The 15,438-nt window shown below is 38.3% G+C and overlaps 2 protein-coding genes across 2 annotated transcripts; one reads left to right on the forward strand and one right to left on the reverse strand.

Moving 5' to 3' along the window:
• Positions 1-1,380: 1,380 nt before the first annotated feature.
• On the reverse strand, positions 1,381-9,547 carry panx1a (pannexin 1a). Its single transcript, XM_017453402.3, has 6 exons — positions 8,434-9,547; positions 7,223-7,347; positions 5,166-5,347; positions 4,294-4,795; positions 3,925-4,084; positions 1,381-2,411 (listed from the first exon to the last, which is right to left on the reverse strand). The coding sequence occupies exons 1-6, from the start codon at positions 8,615-8,617 to the stop codon at positions 2,335-2,337; spliced, it is 1,230 nt and encodes a 409-aa protein (XP_017308891.1). The 5' UTR covers positions 8,618-9,547; the 3' UTR covers positions 1,381-2,334.
• A 1,655-nt stretch (positions 9,548-11,202) lies between these two features.
• Positions 11,203-15,436, forward strand: sec61g (SEC61 translocon subunit gamma). The gene is made up of 4 exons (XM_017453403.3): positions 11,203-11,361; positions 11,923-12,028; positions 12,430-12,532; positions 15,281-15,436. Exons 2-4 carry the CDS (start codon positions 11,935-11,937, stop codon positions 15,288-15,290), a joined length of 207 nt encoding a protein of 68 aa, XP_017308892.1. The 5' UTR covers positions 11,203-11,361; positions 11,923-11,934; the 3' UTR covers positions 15,291-15,436.
• The last annotated feature ends 2 nt before the right edge of the window (positions 15,437-15,438 follow it).

The following is a 15,438-nucleotide window of genomic DNA, read 5'->3' on the forward strand; positions in this document are numbered from 1 at the left end:
TCTGTTTTCTTGTTTAGTTTAGGTAGAAATGATGGATAGTTCTCAGGTTTATCTTTGTGAGGATTTAATGGTTTTCAGTCTCACTCTTTACTCGGTTTCGCTTTCTTCTAGACTCGAGTTTAACTTGCCTTCGACACCGATTCTTGATCTTGGCCTTGTACGTATCAAACGGCAGGCATGGCTACAGCCTCAGGCTACATCCACATTAATTCCCAGAAAGATCCGGAAAACCGCATTTTCAAACGTATTCCAAAAATTGCTCGTCCACACCGAAACACCTGAAAAAAACCCCAGTTGCATTCCTATGCGTAAAAAAAAAAAAACAACACCACAAAAACCACAACGTACGAAGCTTTGTCCTGCGTCATTTCCCTCAGGCGTTTATTTAAAAAATGCAATCAGAAGGTTGTAAAAAATTGACTTTAATCTTTAACAACTGCATAACATGTAAAACCTGAACATGAGAGGAGTATTCTAAAAGCGACTCATGTAAACACCTTAATCAGAATATTTTCCTATTCAGAATAAGGTCAATAATTAGATTACTGTTGTGCGTGTAAACATGACTAGTGTAATGGTTTTATTGGTTTATAATGCGGCGCATTAATACAGAAATGAAGAACTTTGATGCAGTCAGAGGTGTGCATCTATCAAGGATTTTAGTACAGAAACTAAAGCAGCTTTAAAACATCCTCCGTCAGTCCTGAAAAATGAAAAATCCACACCAGTGTAAAAAAAAAAAAAAAAATTATAATAATAAAAAATTATTGCTTAAAAAAGATGCAAGATTCTTTGTTTTTTTCTTTCTAAAATGCACATGCATGCACAAACATTCATTACACATAATAACAAACCAAAACCGTCCACAATTGGCAGCAAACGCAATGAAATAAATTCAAACATTGTCCAGTTCTCCTTATTGAAACCCTGAGAGTACCGTCAGACATGAAACTACAGATCAACTACATACTATTACTAGAATTACAAAGCAGTGGACTAAAATAAAACCCAGAAGCTTTATAGTCATAGAAAATGAAGACAATTACCTCATACCAGTTTATAGTAGTGTAAAGTGTTTGTGTTAACTGAAATCAATAAAACCAAAACATCATGTTCATCAGATATTCCAAAAAACCCTGATTGTCTTAACAGAAAGCAAACTGTACCAGGGTATAACAGAAATCTGACATTTTACATGTTTAATAATATAGCATAAGGACCTGAAACAATAATAGCATGGACACCATTATTTTACTCTACAACAACGTTGTTTTTGACGCCACTTAACAACAACAACAACAACAACAACAACAACAACGACTCTACTCTTCGATAAACTATTGTTTACGTTTATGTGCGATCCTCTTAAAGAGACATTACTTCTTTTTTTTTTTTTTTTAACAACATGAACATTTGTGCAGAATACAATTCAATTCTAAATATTATAGGAATTCGATCTCGGAAATATCCCCGTCAACAAACATGACCCCACTTCACTTGCTTGTTATTTGCATTACACTTTCAATAGCGGCCCACCTAACTTTGAATTTATTTTTAACCACAAAATTAGAAAATAAACAACATCTTACAGAATATTAGCTCACCAGCTACCTGGATTTTCCCTCTGAAACAAAACGAGCATGCTAACAGTAGAGAAATCTCCCATATGATAACAACAACAACAATAGTAATAAAAAAGTACCACAGAGAATATTCAAGTTATAGAAAACACAGGCTGTAAAATCTCCCAACACAAACGAGTTGACGTATAAATAATGGCAAAATTTTTTTTTTTTAAAAATAAAAATGGGGACCGAGCAAGACACTTGAGTCACTGAAAACTGATATTGGGGTGTTTGGTAATCATATAGTGAGGTTAGAAATCTACATTCCTGATGCTATGAAATTCAACATGTTTAACAAAATAAATAAATAAAATACAAAATACAGTATTACACGAGTTGAAGGACCACTGATATGATTTTCTACAATGTGTAAATAACTCAAAACCCGTCTCCATCCCCAAGTAAACTGTATGTTAGTTTTGCAGTTCCATATGAGATAAACGGTGTACCGTTATGTACCATTAACACGTAGCATATACACACCTCAGTCATACATCATAGCACATCATCACTACTTACAAAAAAATGAGATAAACATGGCATATTCCAGCAATGAAGATATCGATTCATACAAATCAACTCCACACACACACACACACACACACACACAGTACCATATCCAGTGTCTGCTTTCCAGACCACAATGCATGATGTCTCATCAGGCATAATGTTGCATTTACCCACATCCCCATCATGTGATGCAGGAACATCATGTGACTCTCTGGCGCACAGCTGCGTCATCTCGAGACGTCCCGACTCTGTCCTCAGACAGCAGAGGAGAGGCTTCTGCAGAATCAATAACACACACAAACACTAGATCACATGGAGCAAACACCCATACATACACACACACACAAGCATGCTTACAAATATGTACAAATACACACACGTTTACAAATATGTACACATACACACGCGAGCAAAACACACAAGCATGCTTACAAATATGTACACGCAGAAGTACACACAGAAAAAGGAATCAGGGTAAATATGGGGAATCGGGGTTAAATGGGGGAACAGGATAAACGGAGATCAGGGTAAACTGAGACCAGGTTAAATGGACGGCGATCGGGGTTAAACGGAGGGAGATCGGGGTTAAACGGAGGGAGATCGGGGTTGAAAGGACAGAGATCGGGGTTAAAATGACAAAGATCGGGGTTAAATTGAGACCAGGTAAAAATGAGATCTGGTTAAACAGAGATCGGGATTAAATGGAAGGAAGTCGGGGTTAAACGGAGGGAGATCGGGGTTAAATGGAGACCGGGTTAAAATGAGATCGGGGTTAAACGGAGGGAGATCGGGGTTAAACGGAGACTGGGTTAAAATGAGATCGAGATTAAACGGAGAGCGAGTTAAAATGAGATCAGGGTTAAACGGAGGGAGATCGGGGTTAAATGGAGAGCGGGTTAAAATGAGATCAGGGTTAAACGGAGGGAGATCGGGGTTAAACGGAGAGCGGGTTAAAATGAGATCGGGGTTAAACGGAGGGAGATCGGGGTTAAACGGAGAGCGGGTTAAAATGAGATCGGGGTTAAACGGAGGGAGATCGGGGTTAAACGGAGAGCGGGTTAAAATGAGATCAGGGTTAAACGGAGGGAGATCAGGGTTAAACGGAGAGCGGGTTAAAATGAGATCGGGGTTAAACGGAGAGCGGGTTAAAATGAGATCGGGGTTAAACGGAGAGCGGGTTAAAATGAGATCGGGGTTAAACGGAGAGCGGGTTAAAATGAGATCAGGGTTAAACGGAGACTGGGTTAAAATGAGATCAGGGTTAAACGGAGACTGGGTTAAAATGAGATCGGGGTTAAACGGAGACTGGGTTAAAATGAGATCGGGGTTAAAATGAGATTAGGGTTAAAATGAGATTAGGGTTAAACGGAGGGAGATCGGGGTTAAACGGAGACCGGGTTAAAATGAGGGACATCGGGGTTAAACGGAGGGAGACTGGGTCAAAATGAGATCAGGGTTAAACGGAGGGAGACTGGGTCAAAATGAGATCAGGGTTAAACGGAGGGAGACTGGGTCAAAATGAGATCAGGGTTAAACGGAGGGAGACTGGGTTAAAATGAGATTGGGGTTAAACGGAGGGAGACTGGGTTAAAATGAGATTGGGGTTAAACGGAGGGAGATCGGGGTAAACAGGGATAGATTGGATGTAGCACTGTGATGAAGCAGCTAGAATTTGACTTCATGAAAATTCAAGGTGGGAGCACTGATCTAAATCCTTCAGTATCACATCAAACTAACGATCTCATCTTGCAACAAAACACCGGGAAAGTGTCACCATAACAGCCTTCACCTTTCATCTCTATACAGTTTCCCAAAGTCTTCTCCGTGTCCGTCTGTGAGTTCTTCTCCAGTCTCCCATCCACCACATCCGTTTTCACCTGACCCAGTGCCTCCAGCAGGACCATGGTGTCAAACTGTACCTCTCCAGACTCCTTCAGGAGCTCTAATACCTACACACACACACACACACACACACACACACACACACACACACACACACACACACACACACACACACACACAAAATAAATGAATGCCGGACGAATTCGGATGTTTGAGTCATGTATAGTCACGTGTAGAATCATTCATGAGACAGTCTATCATGAAAAATCAATTATTATCTTACATACATGAATAACCCCCCCTGCCCCACACACACCTTCAAGCACTTGTAGCTTTTTAGCTCACTCAGGTTCTCTTCCAGAAACAGCAGGTACATCGCCAGATCATCCCAAGCTCTGGGTCCAATCTCCATCACCCCAAGCGTGGGCAGCATCTCGTACGGCTTCAGGAAACCAGCCGAGCTCCTCAGAGGAACCAGCATAGTGTACACACATATGGGTGCCAGCAGCAAGTACACAGCAAGGTTGATGTAACTGAGGAGCTGGAACACACCCACAGCTACTAGCTTGCACTGCAGGGCTTCAGGCACGGTCGAGTCGTTAAACAGCACACCTGAGCGGATATTACACTGAAACTCATCTGTCACAGACAGCCGGATGTAGTAACACAGGTAGACGCAGGCCAGGACCAGAGCCAAGAAGGTGAAGACTCGGCACAGCAGGTAGCGCAGCAGCAGGTCGAAGGAGAAACGTTTGGTCTTCAGATACTGTTCCACCAATGGGTACCTAAAGCAGTTGTCCGTCAGGTCTGACGCAGAGCTGTAGAGGACGAGACACACAAATAGGGATGGGTGATCTGGCACAAATATCAGATCATATATCATTCAAGCTGTATCTTGCACCAACAAATAATTGCAACCTGAACAAATCAAGCAAATATCTGTTTTGGTTTTTTTTTGACTAGCAGGAAATATCTCTTAGAATTCCAGTTTGTTAACGGTAACCATGGTGTCATTTCCCTGTCCTGTAGTACTCGGCCTTGTAAAAGACTGCACTTCAATTTAAATTTAGAACCTGAGCTCAGTTGAGGTTATTTCTCTAGAACTCGGTACACTGCACGCGAAACCTGAAATCAGTGTACTGTTTATAAGTGTACTATTTTGCGTGCGCTGATGGCGAACGTGTATACCCGTGCGTGTCGGGGTTGCCGTGGAGACGCTTGGCCAGTTTGATGGCTCTGTTGTAAGAGCGGTCCAGTTGGTCCATAATGAAGGTCAGATCGGAGGAGAGACCAGGAGTCACAGTGAATCGCCAGAACAGGGCTGGGACGTACATCAGCATGGCTACGAACAAGAGGATGTAGGGGAAAAACTTCAGGCAAGAGGAAGAGAGAGAAAAGGGGGGGGGATCAGTAATTAAAAAGGTTTAAAGAAACATTTTAGAGGTGCATTTACCAATACAGCAGCAAAATATGTACTGATTATTAAACTTATATATATATATATATATATATATATATATATATATATATTCTACAGTATATTGTTTTTCTTCAAATTCCATGTTATAATTTAAATTTTCAAAAGCCACATGCATTTCCTAATTGTCTAGCCTTTGGGTTAGCAAAAAAAAGTAAATAAAATATATATTTTTTTAAATAAACAAATAAATAAAATATATTATAATATTTTAAAATTATGTATATGTATTTTTTTTTTATTAAGTATATAAGTGGATGTTAAAAATGTGTTATTTATTAAAAAAAAATTTTTTTGTTGTTGTTTTTTTTTTTTTTTTTTTAGCACTTTTGTAAGGAGTCTCCAGGGAGTCTGGTGCTGCTAGAACATAAATGATAATGATATTTTATGCATGTTCCACAACTATAAAGGGATTTAAAAAAAAATAAAATATGACGTGTCGTACGCTGTGATATGAAAGAAAGCAAGTGCTGTGTTTTTATTTATTTTATTTTTTTTGTTATTGGAAAATTATCTTCTTTGGGTTGCCATGATTTACATAACCACATAAATCACATGTTACATAATTATGCTGTTTTTGGTACATATTTTGTGAAACACTCTTAAGTCCTTTAAACTTGATGTGTGTGCCTCCGATCAGATTACTTCAAGACTATGCGTTAAGCCCGGCCCCCCCTAAAATTCATAAAGATTTTAGCACAACTAAATGTTTCTATATTGAATGTGGAAATCTATCCGTTATTCATCACTCTATGAAATTTTATCCAATTACAATATTCAGAGGCTTCTCCTGAGGATAACTGGGAGATCGATTAAAAGAGGAGGAACCTTGTAACCAACTGCCAATCACAGAAACAGTAATGAACATGACTGGCATCTCAAACTTAACATAAATAAGCAATAAACATATAACATTATAATAAATATATAGCATTATAATTAATATATACCATTATAATAAATATATACCATTAGTAAGGGGAAGCAGTGTTAGCAAAAATCAAACTAGGACTATCTAGCTTATGGGTTACCAGATAAAACTATAGAATAAAATCTAAATCATTGTACATACCTGTTTGCATACAACCAGAATGTTTATTTGTGTTCTTAATACAATTAATCAATCGTCAAGGCTTTTGTACAACTTCAGGCTTTACTTTCCCCGGCGTCGAAATCAGGTACATATAAATGTCGGGAAAACCGATTTCTCACCACATGCCAACGTCCATGGATGACAGGTTCTTGGGCAAGTTGTAAGGGACACTGTCAAATCCAACTGCCTTTAATTTAAGCTGATAATCGTTAGTTATACTAGCGTTTTCGCTGCTTCGCCTATTAAAACGAGCCGTCTTGCTGGATGTTTTGATACTCGGTCCAGCCGGCCGAGGGGGCGTGTTCCGGCATGAAAGTGATGTCAATGCATACCCTCTATAGCTTGTTGTTATATCAGTCTAACTGGTAAATATAGTAAGTAAATAATATGCATAAAAGTTATGTTGAAGCTAATTTTGTCGATCTGATTTTGAAAAAAAAAAAAAAAAAAAAAGTCATTTGACTCTCTTTGTAATACACACGCACAGATATTTATTTGAAAAACAGACACTTGCGCTTCTCCTATTTTAAAAACCACCAGCCCCGACTGATTTCTTTAAATGGGGAAATGACCTTAACCTGATTGAGTGTGGCTGTTTTTGTGTGTGTGTGTGTGTGTGTGTGTGTGTGTGAGTGACAGAGACAAGTGTTTGAGCAAGCGGTCTTAATCTAGTACCTTATGAATTGAGAGTGGAAGTCCCCCCGTGTTCTGTTTCTGGACGTCTGCCCAGCAGTAGGCGTCCACAAACGCGGCCTGCCTCCAGGAGAAGTTCATGGGAGAGAAACAGCTGATCTGAGTACCTGAAGAAGAAGAAGAAGAAACACGACACTTAGGCTAATTCAGCCACATGTTTATGCGACTGTGCTACATCCCTCAACTATTAATATCGACACTGTTGAGCCAAGTTCAGACTGCACAGACAGATGCCGACTATCAAAAATGTTACCATTTCGTTTCTATGGCGTTTTCAAGGACGCTTGCCTCAACATCATGGCAACGGTTCATGCTGAGGTCAGATTACATCAGTGTTTGCTTGTAAAAATTAAATAAAATCATATCACACTCCTCAGACGTTCCACAAATGACAAATGCTGATTGAACGTGTTCGGTTGGTGTAAACAAACGTCGACAGGATTAACACATGGATCTGACAAAACCTGACAAACGGGTCTGTTGGTGTCAGTCGGTGTCTGTCGGTGCCGTGTGAACCAGGCTTTATAAATAGTCTTACGAAACACATGTATCTATTTTATTTTTTTTTTTTAAAGTGTTGCATGTTGTCGTTTCTTCCTGTACTAACCGCCCCCTACCAGGGCTTGAAAATTGGCGAACAAGCCGTGACTCATTTGCAATTGAAATATCAGGAGAGCTTGCGTGCGATTTGCAGCAGGGATTCTGGAGGTAGGTGAAAAGAGGCAGAAGTGAAATAAACATCTTGTGCTGAACTGAAGTGTATCATTCATCGAGTGTAATGAATGCGATATTTGTTTTACTGTTTCATCTCATACCAGTTAATAACATGTTAAAAAAAACACAAAGAAAAAAAAGAAGAAAAATGATAGAGAGAGAGAGAGAGAGAGAGAGAGAGAGAGAGAGAGAGAGAGAGAGAGAGAGAGAGATATTTAACAGCAGTCCAATTACACAATGCCAGAAAGGATGTAACTATTAATGGACAAAAATAAAAACACACACCGAGATGTAACTAAAAGTTAGTTTATATTTATAGACTCTTTCAGACTTTCCCCTTAAAGCATGGTCAAATCCAGAATGACACATGATTATGGGGTTATTTTGAGCAAATGTTTTAGCAAGTAACAATATCAACCAGGAGAATAGACAGGTGTGAAAGCCTGTAGTGTGTAGAAATAAAACTGTGAGTAAATTACCGACTGAAACTTCCTGAGCGAAGGCCAGAGAGATGAAGAGCAGCGGCAGGCCGACTGCAATACAGAGAACCAGCTTATCCAGAGCCAGGTCCAGGCGCGCGCTCTTATACTTCCCCTCTGTACTCGAGTCTTTCAATAAGAAGTCTGTGAAAACATACTCTGTAGCTACGCTTGCTATTGCCATGTTTAATCCTCGGTAGCAAACGGAAAGTTCGAGATGTTTAAATAACGAATGAGTCTCTTCAATACGTAATAAAATGAGAAACTGAAACTAAACAACAGTTCAGAGAACTAAAGCATTATTGCACTCTAGTTACCCGCTGTCTAATTACTACCTCTCTTTCTTCTCCTTCTTCCTCTTCTTCTTGTTCTTGTTTAAAGGCGGAACGAAACAGGGTTCATTACCGCCACCTGCTGCACAATCAAGGAAACAGCTTAACTTAACTAGCCTCGTAGCATTAAGCTAACGTTAGCTACCAAACACACACCGAAAGACTGAATATTTTTAATGAATAATAATAATATCTAATACTTACATATATTTACAATAACATGTGCACATATATACATAACATTATTGCATTATGGCAGTAGCGAAAGTTCATGTTAGCTACTTCACCACTAATAGCCACTTTAGCTAAAATGAGCTAACTACAATTTAGTGTAGTTTAGCTAGCTAGACATCTGTCCAGTCACAGTTGAAGTTAGCATATCTAACTATCATTAACTTCTATGTGAATGAACTATTGCTATTTAGATACTCTTAGCTAGCAGGTTATAAAAGAAATACTGACTTTAACTTGGCCAATTTTATTCAAAACATAAGACAATTGTGTAATGACAGTAAAAATGTCGTTAGGTACTTAACTATCAATAGCCAACTTAACTAAAATTAGCCTACTACAATTTAGTGTTTTACTAAGGGATGTTAGCTAGTGAGCTAGCTAGCCAATAGAAGCTGTCTAGCACTTGTGTTGGCTAAATGTTAAATAGATTATAAATAAATAGATATTGTTAGCTAGCTGGCTATACTATTTTAACTTAGCCACTTCTATTCAAAACAATTGTGTAATTAAAGTATTTATTTTTAATGTTAGCTACTTAACCAACAATATCCAACTTAGCTAACAAAATCTGTCTAGTAGTTAGCTACTAGTATTATCTGCAATGGTTAGATATATAACTAACTAGCTAACTAACATTAGCAACTTAGATGTTGCTAGCTAGGTAGCTATGTAATTTAACGGTTGTTTAACCACTATGTGCCTTAGCTGTTGTTAGCTAGCTAGCTACATAGATAGTTATTATTATTATTATTATTATTATTATTGTTATTATTATTATTATTTCATCAGTACTCTATTGCTAGCTAGCAACAGTGCGCCCCGCTAATATTGCCACCTTTGATAAAAATGGTAATAAAGGCTGTGAAAAATTGTCTTTATTTTTTAACCTTTTGATCTTTTGTTCAAAGAATTCACAAAAACACTCTGCTCTTATAGATATCAAACAATTGCAAAAAAAAAACCCCACAGGTTTATCAGGAAAAAAAGCTTTGTTAAATATAGGTGTGCAACAATTATTGGCACCCTTTTAGTCAATACTTTTTGCTACCTCTCATTGCCAAGGTAACAGCTCTAAGTCTTCTCATATAATACATCATGAGGTTGGAGAATACATGGCAAGGTCCACGCTGGTGGACTCTCCTCTTCAGTTCACTCCACAGGTTTTCTATGGGTTTCAGGTCAGGGGACTGGGATGGCCATGGCAGGACCTTGATTTTGTGGTCAGTAAACCATTTTTGTGGTGATTCTGATGGATGTTTTGGATCATTGTCCTGCTGGAAGATCCAACCACGGCCCATTTTAAGCTTTCTGGCAGAGGCTGTCAGGTTTTCATTTAATATCTGTTGATATTTGATAGAGTCCATGATGCTATGTATACTAACACATGTCCAGGTCTTCTGGCAGAAAAACAGCTCCAAAACATTAAAGAGCCACCACCATATTTAACCGTGGGCACTGAGGTACTTTTCCATATGGCTACCTTGTTTTCCAGTTATCTAGTGTTTATTGCCAAACAGCTCTATTTTGGTTTCATCTGACCATAGAACCCGAACCTATTTGAAGTTCAACCATGTAACCAGAGACTTTTTGTTAATATTTTTGAACAAGAGATCAAAAGGTTAAACAATAAAGTCAATTTTTTTTTACCAAGGGAGCCAATATTAGTGGAGGGCACTCTAAAAAGTCCATGTAGCCAAGCTAGCTAGCAATAAAATACTGATTAACACAATTGTATTAAAAATAAGCTAAAAATGGTTGTAAAGCAGTTAATGTTAGCTATTAACTTTAGCCACCATTGTTAGCTAGCTCGATAACTAAAATTAACCACACTGTAAATTAATCTAAATCAATTCTACTAAAACAGATCAAATGTGTTTGTAATTAACAACAACAAAAAAAACATCTAATTGTTGATAACATTTTATGTAAAGATATGTTTATTTAACATTTATGGAATGAAAGTGCATTTTAAGTTAATAAATCTGTCATGTTACTTTTTCAAAGAATAAATGTATCGGTCCGGTGTAGAAAAAAAGTGGCAATAGGAGTCAAACTGGGAGTCGATTCTTATCGGTGAGCTGAATGAAATGATCAGAAATGACTCACTGAAAGGAATCAGAATTCCCAGATTCGCCCAGATCACAAATCCCGCCTTTTACGCTCCGATTGGTCAGTCGGTCATATGACGTTTTTGTATCAGCCAACTGGAGTTCCTGGAGCTGGGAGGAGGCTTTGCGCATGCGCACATGTACGCTACGTCAGCCTTCTCGGTTAGCGAGTGTGTAATATATACGTGGCTTTACTTCGAAATCTCAGAAGTTCACCTGTAACACCGCTTTACCACCTACGTTTAATCATATAGGTAAGTTCTGTCGTTTATGTTTAATGTAACATACTTGTATGAATATATTTTAGTAAAGTATGTTTTAAATATGAGCCGACTTGTCTAACTACAAAACTGGCTACGTAAATAGCATTAGCAGCATAGCTAGCGTCTTAGCAAAAACTCTGATAGAAATGTACACACAGGTTTGTTACTTGAGTTCTTGAAATTAGCTTTAGTTATTGTACTGAACAGAGCCTTCTGTAGGTAAATCCCAAATTATAAATAGTGTCTATTACATAGGAAACATGGGGAATTCGGATTTAGACTGTTTTTAAGCAGTTTATACAAAAGTCTATACTAGTAGCTAGAAACTGTTTTTCCTAATAAACAATAATAAAGAGAAATATACACATAATCAGCCAGGCAATGTTCTGTCGGTCTCTCCCTAGGTCTGTTGCCTCTGTTCTTTGTTTGTTGGTCTCTTTCTATGTCGCTCTCTCTTTTTTTCTGTGCCCTGTCCCTCCTGTTTCTCTTGCTTTGTCTGTTTTGGATATTAAGGATTAAAACACTGATGTGTGCACGTTTCCTCCTCCTCAGCCCAAAGTCAACATGGATCAGGTCATGCAGTTTGTCGAACCCGGCCGCCAGTTCGTCAAGGACTCCATCAGGCTTGTGAAAAGATGCACAAAACCAGACAGAAAAGGTCAGTTGGTCACCACTGGCACACAAGAACATTATCCACCTCAGAGCTCCAAGGTCCCTGCTTTCGATCCTGAGCTTGGGTTACTGTCTGTCCACTGGGGTGTCCTCTGGGATTCCTCCCAAGACAGTTAACCAGTTTACTAAATAATCTTTCACTTTTAATGGCAATCCTTGGTGGACAAGGAGCACATACAAACACCAGAAATAGCATGAATAATTTCTCGTCTATTGGCTTGATGCATGTTGTGGTATTGAAAAAGATTCATTACTCAGTCTGTTAAACCACTTTCTAGTTAGAAACTAGTCCCAATGTTGTCTTAAGTACGCAGAGGAGTTCTCATCAAGTGGGAAATGGATCACGAAGCATGTGTTAATCACGATTTACATTTTTCTATGTTGTAGAATTTCAGAAGATTGCTATGGCCACAGCGATTGGGTTCGCCATCATGGGCTTTATTGGATTCTTTGTCAAACTCATCCACATCCCAATCAACAACATCATCGTGTAAGTTATCCTTTAATTGCGGGGTGGTGGTTTGATTCCCGGCCCACATGACTCCACATACCGAAGTGTCCTTGGGCAAGACACTGAACCCCAAGTTGCTCCAGATGGCAAGTTAACGCCTTGCATGACAGCTCTGCTACTATTGGTGTGTGTGTATGTATGTTAATGGGTGAATGAGACACCGTGTAAAGCGCCTTTGGACAAAAGCGCTATATAAGTAAACAGACCTGCTGTATTATTTCACACATTGTTTGTGATTTAGAAATACTCGTCGGTGTATTAGGTACACAGCAATGTCATTGTAAGCTCCGTTCTTCTGGGAAGGCTTTCCATTAGATTTTGGAGCGTGGCTGTGGGGATTTGTGCTCATTCATCCATAAGAGCATTAGTGAGATCAGGTGAGGAGATCTGGGGTGCAGTCGGTGTTCCAGTTCATCCCAAAGGTGTTCAGTAGGGTTGAGGTCAGGGCTCTGTGCAGGACACTCGAGTTCTTCCAGTCCAACCTTAACACACCATGTCTTCATGGAGCTCACTTCCTGGAATAGGCTGGAGCCTCTTGGTTCCATTGAACCTAAATTGTAATGCTCCAGCACACAAAGACATATCCTATTCAATCGTGTGCCTCCAACTCTGTGACAACAGTTTTGGGGAAGGCCCACAAATGGGTATGATGCATAGGTGTCTGCAAACGTTTGCCCATATAATGTATGATAAAAAACTTTATGCAACAAATTTGAATTGTTAAGACTGGTGCTATCTTCTCCACTTAGGCTTGCCTGACACAAATTGTGTATGGTGTGCAGATCAGGTAACAGAGGTGCCAACATCTACTGTTTAGCCATAGCATTTATAAGTTTTTATAAGATGTGCACATCTCGATTCTCACAAATTGGTCATTTGAGTAATGCCTCAGACTAACCTATGGTGCATGTGGTCTGACTTTTCTTCAGTTCCCACTGTTCCAACATGCGTTTAGTTCCCATCTACTCTTTTGAATCATGGTTTCATATCCTGTTGATGTGTGTGTGTGTGTATGTATGTATGTATGTATGTATATATATATATATATATATATATATATATATATATATATATATATATATATATATATATATATATATATATATATATATATATTATATATATATATATATATATATATATATATATATATTATATATATATATATTATATATATATATATATATATATATATTATATATATATATATATATATATAATATATATATATATATATTATATATATATATATATATTATATATATATATATATATATATTATATATATATATATAAAATGTATGTATGTGAAAAAGCTTGGAAGGAAGAAGCACAGATACTTGTAAAAAGAGGTTGGGCAGTGCACACCTACAAGTGACAGTGATAGCAGTACAGTATAACTGCACGCCCACAAGAGACCATTTACAAGCAATTTGCTGCTTGCTAGTGTGAACATAGGGTTGTGCGATGTGTCATATCATTATACAAGACATTTCTACATTACACTGTATTACAATATATAGGTTTGTTAATATTTAAACAAAAAAACTAATACTTAATTATATTTACAATAACGTGCACACGCATACATAACATTATTGCATTATGACAGTAGTGAAAATCCATGTTCGCTACTTCACCACCAATACAGTTTAGTGTAGTTTAGCTAGCTAGCTAACGACATCTGTCCAGTCACAGTTGAAGTTAGCATATCTAACTACCATTAACTGCTATATGAATGAACAGTTGCTAGCGATATAGCTACTTAGAGACTCTGTTTATAAAAGAAATACTGACTTTAACTTGGCCACTTTTATTCAAAACATAAGACAGTTGTGTAATGACAGTATTGAAAAATGTCGTTAGCTACTTAACCACCAATAGCCAACTTTAGCCTACTGCAATTTAGTGTTTTACTAAGGCATGTTAGCGATGTGTATTACAATATATAGGTTTTTTTTTTTTTTTTAGGTACAATATATAGGGAAGGGAGGGTTCTTCAAGTTTGACATTCATTAAGATCCAGTCCAAATTTTTAACACTTGAGGAGCAGTTTCAAGTCAGTTTGTAATTGTTATCCCAAAAAAAAACCTGACGATATGATATCATGATGTCGCTGAAAAGTATATTGTGATTTATATGATCATATTGTCCAGCCCTAGTGTGTGTAGGAGCAAATGTGGCTCAGCTGCATCTGATTCAGGCAAAGAAAGGTAAAGGCTTTAAGGGTATATTCACACTAAAGCGATGCCTGAGCACGTTTGACTCCTAAAACACATGCCTGGGCCAGTTGAACAGGTGACCTTTGGCACTGCTCCGTTGGACACGGGCATCTAGTGTGATCGCTAACCGTGGCCGAGCACGGAACTCTGAAAAACATGACGTCGATGACGTTGGCTGCCTTCGTAAAAATTTTCAGTTACGTGTGGCATGATTAGGTGAAAATCATAGTGCTGCGTAAGTGATAAATTTTTTAGGCATGTGAGAGGGCAGTGTGTCACCTCATCCCAAACAACTCCAAGTAAGCCACAAAGTAAGTAGCGTTACAATGATGGTTTCCAGAGTGTTGTGCGAGAGCGCTTTTCTTCAAAACAATGACGAAAGCGTGCTCAGGAACGGAAAGTTACGTGCAGAGGAGTGGGGGAGGGGGGGCAATCGTGTTTGGGCATGGTGCAGGCAACCAGGCCTAGTTGAGTATGAGCCTGATTTTGCTTTCCTCTTTTTCAGTGGTGGTTGAATCAATGCCATTTTGAAGCTGTTTGGACATTGGAAGCTTGGAACAGCGCTGGATGATGGACCGGGACTGAATTTGTAGATGTTTGTTCTTTTTTTGGGATTTTATTTTTTGTTGTGGTTTTAATAAATCAATGGAAAAAAAGTGAATT

The sequence above is a fragment of the Ictalurus punctatus genome, chromosome 23 (assembly GCF_001660625.3).
Source record: "Ictalurus punctatus breed USDA103 chromosome 23, Coco_2.0, whole genome shotgun sequence".
Taxonomy (NCBI): Eukaryota; Metazoa; Chordata; class Actinopteri; order Siluriformes; family Ictaluridae; genus Ictalurus; species Ictalurus punctatus.